We start from the raw sequence: 17,811 nt of genomic DNA, 5'->3' as shown, positions 1-17,811 counted from the left end.
GGCTGTTTGATACCACCCCTTAAAGGGGTGAGACTTAAACAGAACATCTCCAGAGCCAGGCCAGAACTCTACACCATCCCTGCCCCTATCCCGCAGCGTTAGAGCATGGCCAGAGAGCACTGCACTCCAGCTTCTCTGCTATCCAGAGCCACAGGGAAACAGGACATAGCTTACAGCAGCTCTGAGCTGCGGGCAGGCAGGCCCTTGCATGGCCCCAGGATACGGGGAGCACAAAGGTAGCTTGATACCACCTGGGCCCCAACCCTCCTCTTCCCAAGTGCAGGAACCGAGTAACTGAGAACCAGGCTCAAATTCTCTAGCCATGGAAACAGGTGCAGCTTGAGCAGAGGCAAACGTAACCCTCCACCACTCTGCCAATGTGGAGAGGTGCTGCATCAGAGTGAAACAGAGTTTGATCTCCAATGCCCATTCCAATTGGTGCCTTATCTGGCATCAAATGCAATGGTGGATTTGACATGGACGCCCATCCCACTAGGAACTAGAGTCGCATGGTGTTTGTGTCCCCCAAGGAAAACATCTACAGCTGTTTCACTTCGACAATCACATTTTTAAAAATAAAAAGCTCAGAGGGCACAGTGTGATCATTTTAATAGTGTTGGCAAGAAAAACCCATCTGCTCCTGTCTCTTTATGCCTTCAGTCGCACTGTCCCTGCATCAGCTCGCTCTAGGACTCAGATGTTTTATTTTACATGGCCTTGACAAGGCCCGAGATGCTGGATTTATCTCTGCAGAGCAGAATTACATGTTAACGGGCTGGACGCTGCTGTCAATGGGGCTGTGAAATACGGCTACTCATGAAGGGCCAGATTCTGGCTGTTATGCCACTGCCCTGCGCAGGGCGCCGTGTGGAACTACATGGCCCCAGGAGCAGCGCTGGGGAAGATTGTGCCTCACGCCAGCACAATCGCTTCCTTTACATGTGGGTGTGTGCTTTACCCCAGCCTTTACATTGCTCCCCTTGGGGCAGTGCTATGGAGCTATCCCCTTTCTCCTCACCCGCTTCTGAGTGAGCAGCTCCCTAGGTGGAACAGGAGCGAGGAGCTCCTGCCAGCCCCAGAGCGCCGGGGAGACAGACGGACAAACAGACCCACGCTGATGCCACTTTCTAAAGGTTTAAGGATTTTTCTAAAGCCCTCCTCAAAGGGCGTTATTCAGAACCAATCTGACCTCTCAGGGACCCATGCACGGATGATGACATTTACCACAGTGAGCAAGCAGCTAACAGAACACTAGATACAAAGACCAGACTCATTCTGCCATGCTGATGGCTTTGAGAAGTAAGGTTTTAAAATGGGACTTAAAGGAGCTCTGAGCACCTCCTAACACAAGGATGGAGAGCAGGCCCACAGCCCCCAGGTGCAAAGGCAAAGATCCAGACACCTCTCCCTTTCTGCACCTCAAACCCAATGCTGCAACGGCACCAAACCCTCCAAACTGAAGACAGGCCAGCAAAGCTCTCCGCCTACGAAGCACCAGAATTACAGTATGATCTTGGCAATAAAATATAGGATGCAACCAAACTATCAGAGAAGGGAGAGCCAAGGGCTCAATTCCGGGAGGTGCGAAACCTCACATCCCATTGGCTCCAATGGAACTTGGGGAAGGTCTAAACTGCATCTGGGAACCAGCCTCCCAGCCTGGGTCCACAGACTTGTGCTAAAGGGGCTCACGCTGGTGCATTAAAAATAGCCGTGTAGACATTGCTTTGACGTTGCAGCTTGGGCTCTCAGGCCTGGCCCAGCCCCACCCCACCCCCGACTTGAGCGCATGAGCGCCACTCTGAGGTCTGGTCTACACTACGGGGGGAGGGGGAGGGTGTCGAACTAAGGTACGCGACTTCAGCTACGCGAATAGCGTAGCTGAAGTCGAACTACCTTAGTTCGACTGACTTACCCGTCCAGACGCGGCGGGGTCGAACTCCGCGGCTCCAAGGTCGACTCCGCCACCGCCGTTCGCGGTGGTGGAGTTCCGGAGTCGACCGGAGCGCGCGGGGAGTTCGAACTATCACGTCTTGATTAGATGCGATAGTTCGAACTCCGAGAAGTCGAACTCACCGCGTCGACCCGCGCGGTAAGTATGGACCTACCTTGAGCTGCAATGTCTACAATACTATTTTTAGTGCGCTAATGGGAGTCTCTGGACCCAGGCTGGCAGGCTCACTCCCAGATGCAGTGTAGACATAACCTGAGGGGCTCAGCTGCTCTCAGAAAAGCATTCAGCACCTAACAGGATCACATGTGACATGGGGAGACATTCCCACCATTAACACGAATTAAGCTTCCCCTTGACTCAGCATCTTCACACCCGTAATTGGTAGACAGCCAGAGGACACCAGTCTGCAAGGGCTATCAGCACATGTAAGTCTAAAAGTAAGGGGGACCCTTGGTAAATCGGGTGCACTGGAGAGAAGCTGGATCAGAAGGAATGGAGGTGACAAGGGGATGGGTTTGTGTTGAGGAGTTTGTGAACCGCCGCTGGAAGATCATTCTGTGTTAAATTCTACAGGCTGGTTAAAAAAAAAACTTTTCATTTTCAATTACATTCTACCCGACTTTTCCTGTAAGGTAAGGAGCCAGCAAGGGGGATCTGTAACACGAATACAAGGGTTGCGTTTTTGCAGGCCAGCTCCTTTTTTCTCTGAATCTGTAAACGGAGAGCGCTGGCTGCCTCTCAGCCACCCCCTCATGACCAGACGTGGCCCTCCCTTCACAGCCACATTCACCGCTCTCCCACCCAGTCCCTGCAGTCTCTCCCTTTCCCCCTGTTAAGCTTTCCATAAAGCAGCTGGACTCAAGGTTTGAAATCCTAGCCCCACTGAAGTCAATGGCAAGACGATCATTGACTCCAATGAGGTCTGAACGTTGCCCAGGATATCTACCTCAGCAAAGATGCTGGCCACAATTTTTACTAGTGACTTGGGGTGCAGAGTTTGGACACAGAGGGCCTGGTTTTCAGAAAATCAGGTCCCTTTAAAGGCATCTCAAGTTGGGCACCTAAAATCACTAGGCATTTTGAAATCTAGGTCTTTGATCCCACACTAATTTCTGCTTTTTGATGGTGTCCCCCTTTCTGGGCATTTATCCCAGTGTTTCCCTGAGGTTCTTGTCAGGCTAGGCAGTACTTTAGCTCCCCATGCTTTTAATTGGCCCACACGAACACAGGGCCAGATCCTCAGCTGATGTAAATTAATGTAGCACAACTGACATCAACAGAGCCGCGCTGATTTACTCCAGCTTAGGAAATGGCCCACACTGCTCAAGTTGATCTACTAAATTTTTTGTGCTAAGCATTTTTTTTTTTTAGCATCCTTTGAACAAGGCAATAGAGTGAGAGAGAAGCCCTAGGAAGGAGAAAATGACTGAATGTAGCTCACCCGCCCTTGTCTGTGATTAGAGAGCCCTCTATAATTGTCTGTCTCGGGGATGGGGATGGAAAGAGGAATCGTTGGGGGATACTGAACTACAGCCTGATATTCCTGCAGATTAGCACAGACAGTTTATCCCCACCCATATCCCTTCAGGCAATGTTAAAGAAAATAAGCTTACAAGGACTTTCTTTCTGAGCCACTGATTTTCCAGAGAGCAATGACCCTGTATCCCTGGCTAAAACCGGAGTGGAGGGACAGCTCTGGCCTAAAGCACACCTTGTTATATAACTGGCTCTTCAGATGGCTGCTGGAATCCAAACCAAACCCTAAAGGACATGTGCTAGATTTCATCTTTCTGGCCTTTGAGATTTGCCGTGGCTTTGGGCTTTGCTTTTGACACTCCCAACCAGCACACTTCTGTGAGACTGCAGAGTAAACATGGCATTTGCTTTTCATTGGCAATGTACTGTTCTAGCTTCCTAACCGCACAAAGATATAACAGGGCATATTTCACTGCTCCATAACACACTAGCAACTAAATGGAGGCTATAGATCAGGGTAGGTGGAGTGCCAAAGAATGGGCCCCCCTTCCCATGCAATATGGCTGAAGTTCCTCTAGGGGTGCTCCAAGAGGCCCAGGCTCTGGAGGTGTGGAAGGGTAGGGAGGTGACAACTACCCCATGGCATTGTCTCCATCCCACAAGAACCTTGTGAGGATCCTTACAGCAAACTAGTGATGGTCTCTTACCTCACACTGGTTCCCACATAGCAATACGCAACATCCGCCCCATACCAATGGGAACTTGGGGCAACAATACTTGCTATTACCTTGGGGACCATTGGAGGCAAGCCAGGAGGTAGTACACCTATAGCTAGGGCCCTACCAAATTCACAGTCAATTTTAGTCAACTTCACAGCCAGAGGATTTTAAAAATCATAAATTTCATGATTTCTGCTATTTAAATCTGAAATCTCACGGTGTTGTAATTGCAGGGATCCTGACCCAAAGAGGAGTTTGGGGGGGTTGTGGTACTGCTACCCTTATTTCTGCGCTGCTGCTGGTGGCAGCGCTGCCTTCAGAGCTGGGAAGCTGGAGAGCGGTGGGGAGACCAGATTTTTTTTCATGGCCGTGAATTTAGTAGGGCCCTATTTATAGCCTTCCATTCCCTTGCAGCCCGGCCACACAGAACAATCAGGTTCCATGAGTCTATGCTCTCAGAATCTTCTTGCCCCATAGACAGCAATAAACCACGTAAGTGGCAACTGGCCCAACATAATTATTACAACAAAATAAATCAGCTTTCATGCTCTCCATAATGGCTATAGACAACTCTTTAAATGAGCCTTTTCTCCAAACCAAAGCCCCTTTTATACTCCCCGTCCAAGATAACACTAACTCTTTGCAATACAAATCTCTAATGTCAAAGGATAACAATCTTTTACATGGGCAGAAAGAAGAATACCTGGAGGAGGTGGGGGGAAGAGAACTTTTGTCTGAACAAGTGATAAGTCAAGTAATAATCAATAACTGCCGGCAAACCGATCCTCCTGACTCAATTAAAAGCAAATATAATTCAACCAAAATGACGTCCTCTGAACTGAGTTCTAACATGGGCAAAAGGTTCCTTTTAAATGTCAGCTGAGTTGTCAGCAGAGGCATAAAAATGTTTCCTACGTTTTGGGGAAAACGATGGTCCTGGGATTCAGCCCCAGGCCTTGGAGTCAGGAGAACTCCCACTGTCAGTAAGATCAGCATTTCACCTCTACGCTCAATTCCTAGCTCTGTCACTGACTCGCTGCGTGAGCTTGGCCAAGTCCCAGCTTGCCTGTAACAAACCCACTACCTGAGTCAGGTACGCTGCTGACTGGGTTTGGAACAAACCTGGGCCAAGTTACGTTTTTGGAGGGAAGCTACAAGAAACCATCATTGCCGGGGAGGGTGGCGGGGGCAAAAGAGTGAATTGCAAGGAGTGTGCATCCACAGAAAGCAAAAGCAGAATAAAAAGGAAGTTTGCACAAGCCCCTGTGAAGAAAACACCCAGCATTTTCCACAGCTGTGGCTGTCAAAAAGAACCTAGTGTTTTGCTTGGAAGAGGTTTGGCTGGAAACATAAGATCTTTTTCCCAGCCAAGCATAAACATAGCCTCTAAATGAGCTTCAAATGCCTTATCCAATCCCCCAGAAACATGCCATCTCGGATTTATAATTTAAGAAGAATGGAAAGAAGAGTGAGGGCAGGTTTGAGTCCCATTTCTGCCCTGTCCTGGGTTATTTCACAAAGCCCATAACTTTCCATATGTGTTTGCAACTGCAGTTTTCCTAAAGAAAATCACAGAAAACAAACCAACCAGACACCTCCTATGCTACATACACCAATGGGGAAGAACAACCCCTCCTCTGCCACCCTGCCCCAACCCTGCTTCTTTTTGTTGAAAACACAGAGGAAAAGCTGAATGGAATGGCTGCACTTCGGGCAATATCTGGCTATAACAAGAGAGGGCTCCCAGGCATTTCCAGAGACCCAAACACGCACAATTGCATTGAGCTAGTGTAACAAGAAGGTCTGACAGCGAAACCCTGGCCCAGTCAGTATTTTAAATAGAACCAGGGTTTTGTCCCCAGGTTGTGAAGTGTTCATTGGACCTGTTGTGCCCAAACAGCAACTTTCAGCATGACTATTTGTCACCTGTGTTTGAGCTTCTGTACCTACTATGGTGCTCAAGCATGGGCTTGATCCAAAGACTGCTGTGGTCAGCTAGACTCTATTGACTTGAATGGGCTTTAGTTCAGACCTCACGTTTGTTGTGCAAGAAAGACTGATTTAAAAAGGAAAATGCCTTATCACAGAGCATAACCTACTCCCACCGCAGCCTAGTCACTTTACACCCTTTTCACGGTCATGTTTGCTAATTATCATAATTATTTTCCTTAAACATCTTCCTTCCCCACCATGTTTTACTCCCACTTGAGCCTGATGCGCAGACAGGATTGGAGGAGAACAGGGGCTACAGGACTGGAACTTCACTGCAGGATCAGCTCTGCTTATTCCGATTTGCATATCATCTCCCACTCCTGAGCGGCAAGAATACAAATGATTGCTAGGAGAGTACATACAGCACAGTGCTTTTCAAATGAATGTTCCATGTCCAGTTTGCACCGCCTCTGAAAATCTCCAAAAACAGCACAAAAGAATAATTTTATACCATTTATTCTTTCCAAACTGATGAAGTTTGTGTCACTGACACCACTGCCTTGGACAGTCTGATGTACAGACCACAGCCTTCATTATCTCTCATCTGATGCCACTTAATACAGCTAGGAATGACTTGGTCTTTAAAATTCCCAAGCTGAAAGGAACAACTATTTATTTTAAGTGCTCTCTTAATTCTGGAGGACATCTGCCTATAGCAATCTACTCCCCAATCTGCAATCCTCTCACGCCTTCTGGACAGCACTTGGAACAAAGTCATGTTGTCCCTGTCTTAAGCTATTGTGTCATAAAGAAAAGCTGCCAGAGCTGTGTCCCTGGGATCTTTTTGCAAATAAGTTAATTAGCTACAATGGAAGGAGGAAAATATGTTCATTAGTTATTTAACGACACAAGTTGCATTTTGCAATATTAATATCATGTTCTAGATAAAGGCCACAGTCAAAATTACTAGTTCTAAATGGCGCTGCTTGCTGCCTTTAGCCAGAGTGCTTTATGCTTCTAAATAGTTCCTCATTAAGGCTCCGATTCAGCAAAGCACTTAAACATATGATAAGCACTTTGCTGAACAAAGATGGAGTTAAGCATGGGCTTAAGTGCTCTGCTGAATGAGGGCCAAAGGCCAAAATCCTGCTCCCAGTGGAGTCAATAACACAACTGTTACTGAGGTTAAAGGTGCAGCATCAGGTCCAATAGGGGACATACCTCTAATCTAGGCTGGAATTTATCTCTGTCCCACTCTAAGGTGGTGATATTACCCTAATGTTATTTGAAGACCATATGAACTGTCCTGCTGCAATAGACCAAAAAAGTCCATGCAGGCCAGTATCCTGTCTGAAAACAGCCAAAGCCAAATGCTACAGAGGAAGGGATAACCACCTGCACTGCACATAATTGCAGGAGGACATTTCCCGGCTGCAAATGGCAACCAGCTTTAATCTGAAGTACAAGGGCTGATGGCTCGTATAATTTTTCGACTAATTTAATATAGCTCTAGATCTTATTCTAATTCATATCAAGTATGCAATCAGTTTTTAAAATGTCTTTTCAATAATATCTTGCAGCAGTGAATTCCCCAGGTTAATTATACATCATGGTGCTTTGGCAATTTTCAGTACACTGCCTCTAACTGGGTGCTGGTTTGTGTACTATGTGAGACAAACACTGTCACATGCAAAACAAGTAATTACATTGCGCCTCGAGAAAACATTAGCTCTATTAAACAAGTTGAAACTTCACTTTGCAGCTATCTGTGTCCTTAATTAATTTGGTGCAAGACTGTGTATGGATGCTCTTATTTCAGCATGAAATTTTGATGTAACTTAAGTTTTTTTATTTTTACGGACTTATTTAAATGAATAGGGCACTCATTCCAAAATAAGGGTTTGTCTGTAGTATAGCCAGGACGTGTACACTCCAGCTTGAGGAGACCTACCTTCACTAGCTCTGATCGAGCTACTGCACTAAAAACAGAATGATAGTTGCTGTGGGAAAGGACAGCTGCCCAGAGTACAATCCCATCTGAGATCATAGGTATGTACTCAGGGCAGCTAGCCCCTCCCACCACTTGAGCCACCACAGCTACACTTCTATTTTTAGCATGGTAACCTGAAGAGAGCTAGCATGGGTATGTCTTCTCAAGCTAGAATTGACACATTCCATCTCTAGGGTACACATACTCTAAGAGTCGATACACACAGGTTTACATCAAAATAATGAAAGGTGTGAATTAAAGTAGATTTAGTTATTTTAGCTCCAGTTTGTGGGTAGCAAAGCCCTGAGATGCAAGGTAAACGGTGCAAAAGTTGCCACATGCTGTGTACAGTTCTCCTCACACAATCCCCATCAGGGTCCTAGCGAGGGCACAAGAAAGCATGGGACTCTCACAACTTCCTCTTTTATCACGCATAGCTGAAAAACATGCAGGGAAATCAGTCCACTTGATGAACATTATTCCAATAAAGAAATGCAATACTGTAACGCTGATATAGCCCTGTACACTGCATGCTGTGCGCTAGGTCAGTGTGTTTTGTAATGTTAACACCTAGTGGCTGGCCAACAGAGAGGATAAATGATTTACTATTACTGCCAACTAAGACAGACCTCCATTAGCATAAGAGGGAGAAGACTGATTTTGGAGCCAATGGTTCCAAATTGTATCCCCAATTCTACACAACGGTGATTTAGCTGTCGAATATTGTTTAATTATATGTGCAGTTCCTTGATTCATTACAAGACATTGCCAAGGCCTGAGAATACAACAACACCATTTCAATCATGGTATGGTGGCAAGTCACAGAGCAATACTACCACGCTGGATCATCCTACAAGCAAAATATGCTACAACATTGTAAACCATCACCCAAGGGATGACACAAGCCAGTTGCTTAACCAAGGTAGTATGATTTGTACCCTGTATATTTGGGATGATCTCTTAAGACACCAGGCTGCCTAGTAAGGTTCAGTTCTTGAACCCGTTTCATTGTAATTTCTGTAAAGAGCATGCCTCTTCCAGGCCACGCATTTCTAACAGGCTAACACAGATAGTTGGCTGTCATTATAGGTAGATAAACTCAAAGCAACGTGGTTCTCATTCTCCATAGATTTCTGCCTTTTTATTTCATTTAAGCACACCCAGGTCAGAATGTGGGAGCAGAAAAGCATCATGGGTGAAATCTCACTGAAGACATTGACAATTTTGCCATTGATTATGGGGCCAGGATTTTACTCCACATTTTTCTTACAGAGTTGCATTCATTTCTGACCCTGACAGACTTTTGAGACTTGGGGTATGTCTACACTACCCGCCGGATCGGTGGATAGCGATCAGTTTATCGGGGATCGATCTAGACACGATATATCGATCCCTGAATGCGCTCCCGTCGACTCCGGAACTCCACCAGAGCGAGTGGCGGTAGCGGAGTTGACAAGGGGAGCCGCAGCCGTCGATCCCGCGCCGTGAGGACAGGAAGTAAGTCAGAATAAGATACTTCAACTTCAGCTACGCTATTCACGTAGCTGAAGTTGCGTATCCTACATCGACCCCGCCCCCTAGTGTAGACCAGGCCTTAGACTGAATTCACGGTGTTGTGTCCTTCATTTTGTGTCTTTATCCTATATCTGGGCTTTGAATAGATTGATCCAAATGTCTGCTCCACCCTCATCTTGAATATATCACACTGTTTCTGAGGTTAATCTTAATCTTAATCTCCTACTGCCACTAATGGACCTTTGACATCCAGACATGAACTCACTCCCAAATCTGGCCCTTTTAATCTTTCCTGATCACCCACCCACATAGTAACCCACAGAGCAACTCAATCCTACAGCAGCCTGTGCAGACACAAACCTGTTTAATGAAGAAACTAGCTATTCATAGTTAAAGTTTTTAGCAGAAATTTCAAAGAAAAAAGTTCATGGTCTATTGTTTAGGCCAGTTTATTAACGTGACGGTACAACATGATTATCCATCTTGTTGGTAGGAATAAACCTGCTATGGAGCAATTTATATCCAGGGAAAGGATAGGGTTGAGGGGCTCAGCTAGATTGCCTGACTTTTCCTAGGTAAAATGGATGCTCTATTGCTTCCTAGAATACATCACCAATCCTTAAAATCAAACAGAAATGAAAAACCAATTCCTGATGGCCAAGGATCAGGAGCAATACAAGGACTTCTACTGCCTCTCTCATGAAAGCCTACTTTGGGAGTAATGACTCAGGTAACAGGGTCATGGTTTCATTTAGAACTAGGAAGATGAGATCTGTGAGGAAACTTTCACCGTTGAATTAAATCAGAAAGAACAGCACTTACAGGAAAAAAGTGATACCAAATATACCCGCTGAAGGCCAGATTAAGCCATCGCTTCCTCTGCAGCATGGGGCACGGGTCACTTGCTGGAGGATTCTCTGCACCTTGAGGCCTTTAAACCACAATTTGAGGACTTCAATAACTCAGACATAGGTTAGGGGTTTGTTCCAGGAGTGGGTGGGTGGGTGAGATTCTGTGGCCTGCATTGTGCAGGAGGTCAGACTAGATGACCATAATGGTCCCTTCTGACCTTAAGTCTATGAATCTATGTGCGACATGGGCAGGCAGCAGAACTCACAGAAGAGCCAGATACAATGGGACTTAAACAGTGCCAAGTCAGAGTGACTCCCCTGAGCCATCAGAACCTAGCTCAAATTGTAGTCACTGATGATGTCTAAAAGTGACTACAGAAAACAGGAGTAAAGACAGCATCAGGAAAGCCCCAGCAGGTGTGAATGTTACAGCAATGGGTAAAGATCCTATTGCATCTAACCCAAAGCAGCCTGAAGGGCCTCCACTCCACTTAACTGCAAGAATCAGATCATGTAATCTATAATATGGTCTTAAATCCATGACTTTTAAAAGCTCTCCACCGTAGGATTAGGACATCTGGTAAGTTTTTCTCTGCCCTAGTCAAGCCCAATTAAAACGCAAATATTTCCAACAACTAAAAAAACCTAAAAAGGCAGTAAGTGTAACAGGGATGGAGAGAGCCTCCAAAAGGAACCATGTTTCACACTGTACATAACCAATTACATTGACTCTGTTTCTGAATAAGGGAATCCTCACTACACAGCTAAAGAAGAGTAGGAAGAACACATTACTTACTGTGTATAGCTCATTGGTGACCTTCAAGAGTTCTTCATGCATCTGTAGACCAATTTCTTTACTCTAGGACAAAAAACATTGAAAGGTAAATTGAGATTCTGTTATGTTCACAATATTTACTTTTTCTTACAAAGGTCAGCACACTTGGCGGGGGGGAAATAAATGAACAAGTTGTGCGACCTTGCACGGTGCTGTGCTTACATGACATAATATTTAATGGTTTTCAGCCCTGCTCGTCAGCAGGTGAGCTCTGGATGCTTTTTGCTGTGCTGCTGTGGGCAGGGGAAGGTGATGAACAGAAGGTTGGGGCTCAGATAACATGGTGATGGGCAACAGAAGACAGATATCAGAGAAGGGGGAAGGGATTAATGTTACAGCATTACAAACATGCTGTTAAAATTCAGGAAGATGATGACTCTTAAAACTCACTGATTACGGGCATAATGGAAGAGGTGAGTTTTTGGAGTGGGCGGGTTAAATGGGGCTGGGTGGTGGTTCTGCAGATTGAAGCAGCGAGGGCGTTCCACACTGGAGGGATGCCAAATATCTGGGGTAGGGGAGTTCATCTGTTTTGTTGTTTTTTTTTTTAAAAAACCACAAATAAGGTCTGAAACATCGTGTAATGAGATGCATTTGTTCCAAACCCCTTCATCACTTGCGTCCAAGTGAATCCTGCTAATCCCTAGCAGATGCCTTCACACCCATCCCACAGAGAACAAAACATAGCAACTTATAAATGCCACTGCTATCTAGCTGCATTTTTCACATTACTTTCGTGCTTGCAGGGTTTTTCCCTTTCCTTTTCTCAGTTTACAGAGGAGCGGGTAGATTTTGGCAGCACAACAGGTTTCTGGCAATGCCTTTTTAAAATACATTATGCCTCCACCCAGATTTGCCCTCTGTTGCTTCCACTGCTTCCTAGACAAGATTTTCCAATCCTTGCTCTGCTCTAGCACCAACCAAATGCGTAGATTTTAATTACGTATATATTTTAGAAATGAAATTCCCCCACGGTGGGGAATGCCCCCGGGGCTTTATTTGCAACACTTCTACAAATCCTGTCTAATATCCTTCCTGCTTCAGAAACTGAAATGATACCATCAAGTAGGCTGCCAATCCACTTTGGGACTCTGTTTTTCACATTTATAAACTTGAAAACCAAAATACAGATGTTTTCTGCTTTCCCTGCATCTAGAATATTAGCAATGGGCTAATTAACCAAGACTTCCATTTCCACGTATTTTATAAAAATCCTTATTCAAATAAAATCCATAAATGTAGATGTGAACAACAACAACACTGTACAGACCTATACATCCATGTTGCACCTCTCAATTATTGCACTCCTCATTCCAGAGTTACATTCGCCCCTGTATCACCCAAACCAGGTTTCAGACACCATGGTGATGAGCACAATATAGATGTCTATACAGTCGGATGAAAAAATTTCTCATAAACGTCTCTGACCCTGCAAAGTTGCGAGTTGCCCCAGCTCCCTCTGTGTTCAGGAGGAGCTGAGGGTATTCCCATTCCAGCAGGAGGCAATCAGCACCTCACAGAGTCAGGGCCTTGGAATAATTTCTTTGCATTCTGAATCCACAGTCATGAAACTGAGTTCATAGAAAAATATTATTTTGCTAACATAACTCATTCCACTCAACACCGAACTCTGTGGGTCTAACATTTTTCTTGTTTCTCATTTTGGGGATTCTGTCCAATGTTAGGAGACAGGAAGGTAGAAAGGCAGTTGGGTCCCGTGGATGGCTGCAATAGCATTTTATATCTATGTTTACCTAGCACTTTTCATTCTGAGGCATCACATTCTGTAATCTAAACTAAACTAATATACAGGTATCACTTAATCCACCACACAAATGCAGCCAACTCTGGGGAGAAATAGGGTGGCTTAGCAGCACAAGCAACAACTGCATACGTGAAGAATAATGCATACAGCTGAAAGTACATTGAGAATTGAGATTGGAAGCATATAAATGTCAATATGGGAATTTCACCAGGATACTGAGGTTAACAATTGTAAAAAATGCCATCTCACCTTTAATGAGCTCAAATGGTCAGGAAAGCCAGCATGCCTAGCAGCAGAGCACTCCCAGACACCATTGCAGGGTTTTCGCTTCAGTACCAATTTAGCAGGCAGAGTGCAACCTGCAGAGTCACTAACCATGTGCTGGGGTATCTGTCGTAGGTGACTGTGGGAAATCCCCCAGTCAGTTAGTGATCCCATGCAATCCTGCTTAGCTTGTAGAAGCTAACAGGATCACATCTAGTACTGGAATGGATGAAGTAGCCCTACTGCCTTTCCTTCATTTCACTTTGGGTGGATCAATGTCTGTATGAAAATCAGTCAAAATACTTCTCAAATGAGGCACTACACTACAAAAGTAACCACTTCAATGCCACATCATGAAGGCCTCTGTTTCCACTCCAGCACTGGCAGGGCCTTAGAAAGCTTAGGGAGGACAGTCTATTGTCAGTGTAAAGTTTCATGGGTATTTTCCGTGGCATCCTTTTCTCCCCTGAAGCTGAAATCCCAATATCAATTTTTTTATTATTATTATTTTGGCAAGGAGATGCAGATTTTAATCATGATATAGCCTCCCTGCTCCCACAACATGAATATAATATTTCACAGGAAAGGGCATTTCTTAGGGAACTGTTGGTCATTTATTCTTGGCTGCAAACAAAGTCAAATCCTACTTAAAAAATCCAGCGGTTGGATGTTACTGCACATGTGCATCCACTATCCTGTTTCCCTTGTAATTACACCCAGATTCTCTCTGTGGACTCTTTTTGGCCTTGGCACATTCATTATAATTTGAAGACAGGTTTAAAATAAGTATAGACCCCCAAAACACTAAGCGGGCACTTTTAGACTTCCTCAGGCAACTCAATATATTTTTGTGCATGCAGTTTAGTATGAGCAACATCTCCTGGGCCTGTTGGTTGGATGACTTTAACCAAGGAAGCCCAATCAGACAGGAGACCTGTAATTAAAGCTGCGTGGATAACCTACGCACATCCAAGAAGTTTAAGCTTAGATTACTTTAGTATGCAGGGTGCACCTGAGAAGATGGCCAATTATCATTCGGAGATAAATTGCAGCCTGTTATTTCAGATAAGAATAAAATACAATTTTCAAAAGTGACTAGGAATTTGGGGTGCATTGGATTTTCAGAAGGAGCTAAGTACCTCCTGCCTTCTGAGAATCAGGCTCCTTTAGGGTGTTTCAAATTGGGCCCCCAAATTGAGGCAGTGAAAAATCTCTAGCTAGTCTTAGCAGTACCTTCCATTAACATGGAGGTAACAAAGGGTATGTCTACACTACTCGCCGGATCGGTGGGCAGCGATTGATCCAACAGGGGTTGATTTATCGCATCTAGTCTAGACGCAATAAATGGATCCCCGAGCGCTCTCCTGTTGACTCCTGTACTCCACCGCCGCGAGAGGCGCAGGCAGAGTTGACAGGGGAGTGGCAGTAGTCGACTCACTGCAGTGAAGACACCACACTAAGTCGATCTAAGTATGTCGACTTCAGCTATGTTATTCACATAGCTGAAGTTGTGTAACTTAGATCGATTCCCCGCCCCCCACGCGTAGACCAGGCCAAAGGTTTCTTTCACTCATAGTTCAACCCAAACACCCAGTATTTCGACTATTTAGCCTTTCCAACACCAGTGAAAGGCCTAACCCAAAATTCAAGCTCCAAATACTCTGAGTTTGAAGGAGTTCAGATGGAGGTCTGAACTGCATAGCTGACTTCTATCTTTTGCAGCTGCCAAGCCAAAACCCCTGAACCAAACCCCTCCCAAACTAAATGGAGAAGGGTGGTCTTGTGGTTAAGACACTGAAACAAGATTCTAAATTTCTGGATTCGGTTCCTGCTTCTGCCTCCGACTTCCTGCATGACTGCGGGCAAGCCAGCGAAGCCATCATTTTCAAACCTGGGTACCTAAAATTAGGCTCTTGAATCCAGCTAAATATAAGTGGCCTGATTTTCAGAAGTGCTGCTTACCCACAAATTCCACAGAAATAAATGGAGCTGCAGGTGTGCAGCACATTTAAAAATTGGCTCAGTTGGAAGCACTTCATTTGCACTTTCTAGATTCTGGAGGTTGCTGGGAACCAGAGCAGTCCTGTTATGAGTTAGAACAGCCCTTGGGATTGCTCTACTTTGAACCGTGCTGTCATGCCCCCTAGATGCCTAACAGGCCCCTTTTCCTCAACCACCCACAAACCCACCCCCAGAGTGGGTAGCCTAGTGCTGTTTAGCAGTTCTCCACTGCCTGGAGAGCCCTGCTGTTCTGAGTGGTTGGGGTCAAGGGACCAGAATCTCAAAGACCACAGCTCACCAGTTCACACTGTTGGATCCTTTCCCAAATGCAGCTAGGCAAGAAGCCAAAGGACACTCAAATCTCTTCAGAGTTTGCCCTTCTCTTCTAAACAAGAGAAAAATTACACCAATATATTTATGAGGAGACAAAGTCAAAATGTCAGGCAGTGTGTTCCAATTCGCCGGCACCATCTGCAAAAATCCAACCTTTAATTTAGCTACCTGATTTATGCCTTCCATTCCTATTAGAAAGCAGTTATTTGAAGAGAGCAAGAGATGGGTTCAGTTTAGGAGCCCTTATTAAAATCAATGCTGCTGCAAGGGAAAAAAGAAAAAGAAAAAAAAAGGCACAGAAAGATGCAGTGCGGCCTCCTTGACAACACAGAGAGTGAGCATTTAAATTTAAAAAAAAAAAAAAAAAAAAAAAAAGGCACTTCCTTATTTGCAGACACCACATCGTCATTAGGTTTCCATCCAAAACATTGCAGTACACACCATAACCAAATTCACTTCACTGTCACAGCAAATAATTAAATCTCATCTCAGGGAATAAGATTATTATTTCAAGCACAGCAATGTGTGTGTCTGTTACATATTTTTTTCCTATGTTCTATCCTAATAAAAACAAACAGCACATTTATTTCCTTCCCTTGCATCGGGGGTGACTAAGAGAAGCTGGGGAGGGAGAACAGAACCCCTTCTGGGGGTCTTCACCTATAGCGCTTCTCCCTCTTAGGTCAGCAACCACCATTGGCACCTACCAAAACAATGTGCTGAGGCTGAAGTGGGGACACCAGTGTGTACGGACAGGAGATCAAATTGGATCATCTTCAATAACCGTTCTTAGGAAGGCAATAAACTAAGAGGCTACCAGTAATACTAATAACGGCCCTGATCATCTCCTGTGTGGAACAAGCATGAGTAGAATCCTGGGAACTCTGGGAATATTCCCTTAGCAGAGTCTCCTCTCTCTTTTTACCTCAAAGGTGGGGTTAGCCTCCTTCATGGAGTAGGCGGGGAGTTCATCTCTGCAAGTACAGATAAGCTAGAGGACAGGGATGGCTGAACAGAGGCCATGTGCCTCTACAATGCTTGAGGACATCTCCGCCTTGCACTCCCCCCACGGCTCTGCAGAGTTTCCCATTGGCCATTCCCCTGGAACACTCCTTTAGGGAGGGCCACAGTGCACAGGGAGCACACTTAAATGATCATCTCACTCTGGACTGCATGTGTGGGGGCAGGGAGGAGGATGAGGAAAAAAAAACAACAGACTCCATGCATGAAGCCCAACCTCCCCAAGAAACATTCCAGTGGACCCGGGGAAGGAGGGATGATGCCACGGAGACTGCATACTTCCCAGACAAGGACTCGTTTAGTTTATAGCTTGTCTCCAGGTCAAGTGGATGATTTGGCCTGATGGCTCTTACCATACGAGAGTATTCTACACATTAATAAGTTGACTCTTGCATCCCATATATGAGGTAATCACCATTGTTGTCATATGAGTGGCGGGGAAGCAGATGCAGAGAGGTTAACTGACTTCCCCTGGTCACTGATGGTCATTCTCCGAGTCACCATTAGATCGCAGGAGTGCTGACTCCCCTACACTTAAACCACATGATGATGCTCAGACCCCCCAAAGATGATGATTAAAAATGAACAAAGCAGATCAGAGCTCTTCAAACCCTGGCCCGTTTCTAGAACAGGCACAGCCATCTGTTCTGAAGGTGCTGAAATGTTCAGCTAACATTTTCCCTCCACACCCTATTATTTTTCCATTTTCACTACATGCTCCTCCAGCTTCCATCATGGACCAGATGCACTGAAATACAGAGAGATGGGGCTGTCTCGTGGTATTTTCTGCTTCAGTCAAAGAAGGAAGTATCAGAAACCTGATAAAGAATCCAGCTCAGGTTTGCATCTCCTAAAAAGTTCAGATAAAGCCATTTTGGGGACTGCAGAATAGCTTCCCAGTGACAACGATTGACAATGAACTAGAAAATATACTGCAGGGCACAAACCTTTATTAACCAGGGAATAGATTCGATGACCCAAAAGGTTTTTTCTCCATCTCTAATTCCTACCACTTTATGACCTGAACTAAAACCTTTTGGAAACCACCCATCAATAAAAACTGAATTTATACAATCAGATCCCAAAGTCATGTACAAGCTGAAATATAGCCACCTCTGGGTAGGAAAACAGCAGCCTCTAAGCTTTTAAAAGAAGC

General features: G+C 45.1%; 1 protein-coding gene across 9 annotated transcripts in view; it reads right to left on the bottom strand.

The window, feature by feature from the left end:
• Positions 1-17,811, bottom strand: part of SRGAP3 (SLIT-ROBO Rho GTPase activating protein 3) — a 300,075-nt gene that overhangs the window by 60,717 nt on the left and 221,547 nt on the right. For all 9 annotated transcript variants that reach the window (XR_005601272.1, XM_039547357.1, XM_039547359.1 and 6 more), the window contains one exon: positions 11,234-11,296. Coding sequence is in view for 8 of the 9 variants with exons in the window: in XM_039547357.1 (XP_039403291.1) it covers positions 11,234-11,296 (63 nt within the window). In the remaining variant the exon portion in view is untranslated. The remainder of the gene's footprint in view (positions 1-11,233; positions 11,297-17,811) is intronic.

The sequence above is a fragment of the Mauremys reevesii genome, linkage group 7 (genome assembly GCF_016161935.1).
Source record: "Mauremys reevesii isolate NIE-2019 linkage group 7, ASM1616193v1, whole genome shotgun sequence".
NCBI lineage: Eukaryota > Metazoa > Chordata > Testudines > Geoemydidae > Mauremys > Mauremys reevesii.
The sequence above is the reverse complement of the archived record's forward strand: the minus strand, read 5'-3'. Positions and strand labels throughout refer to the sequence as shown.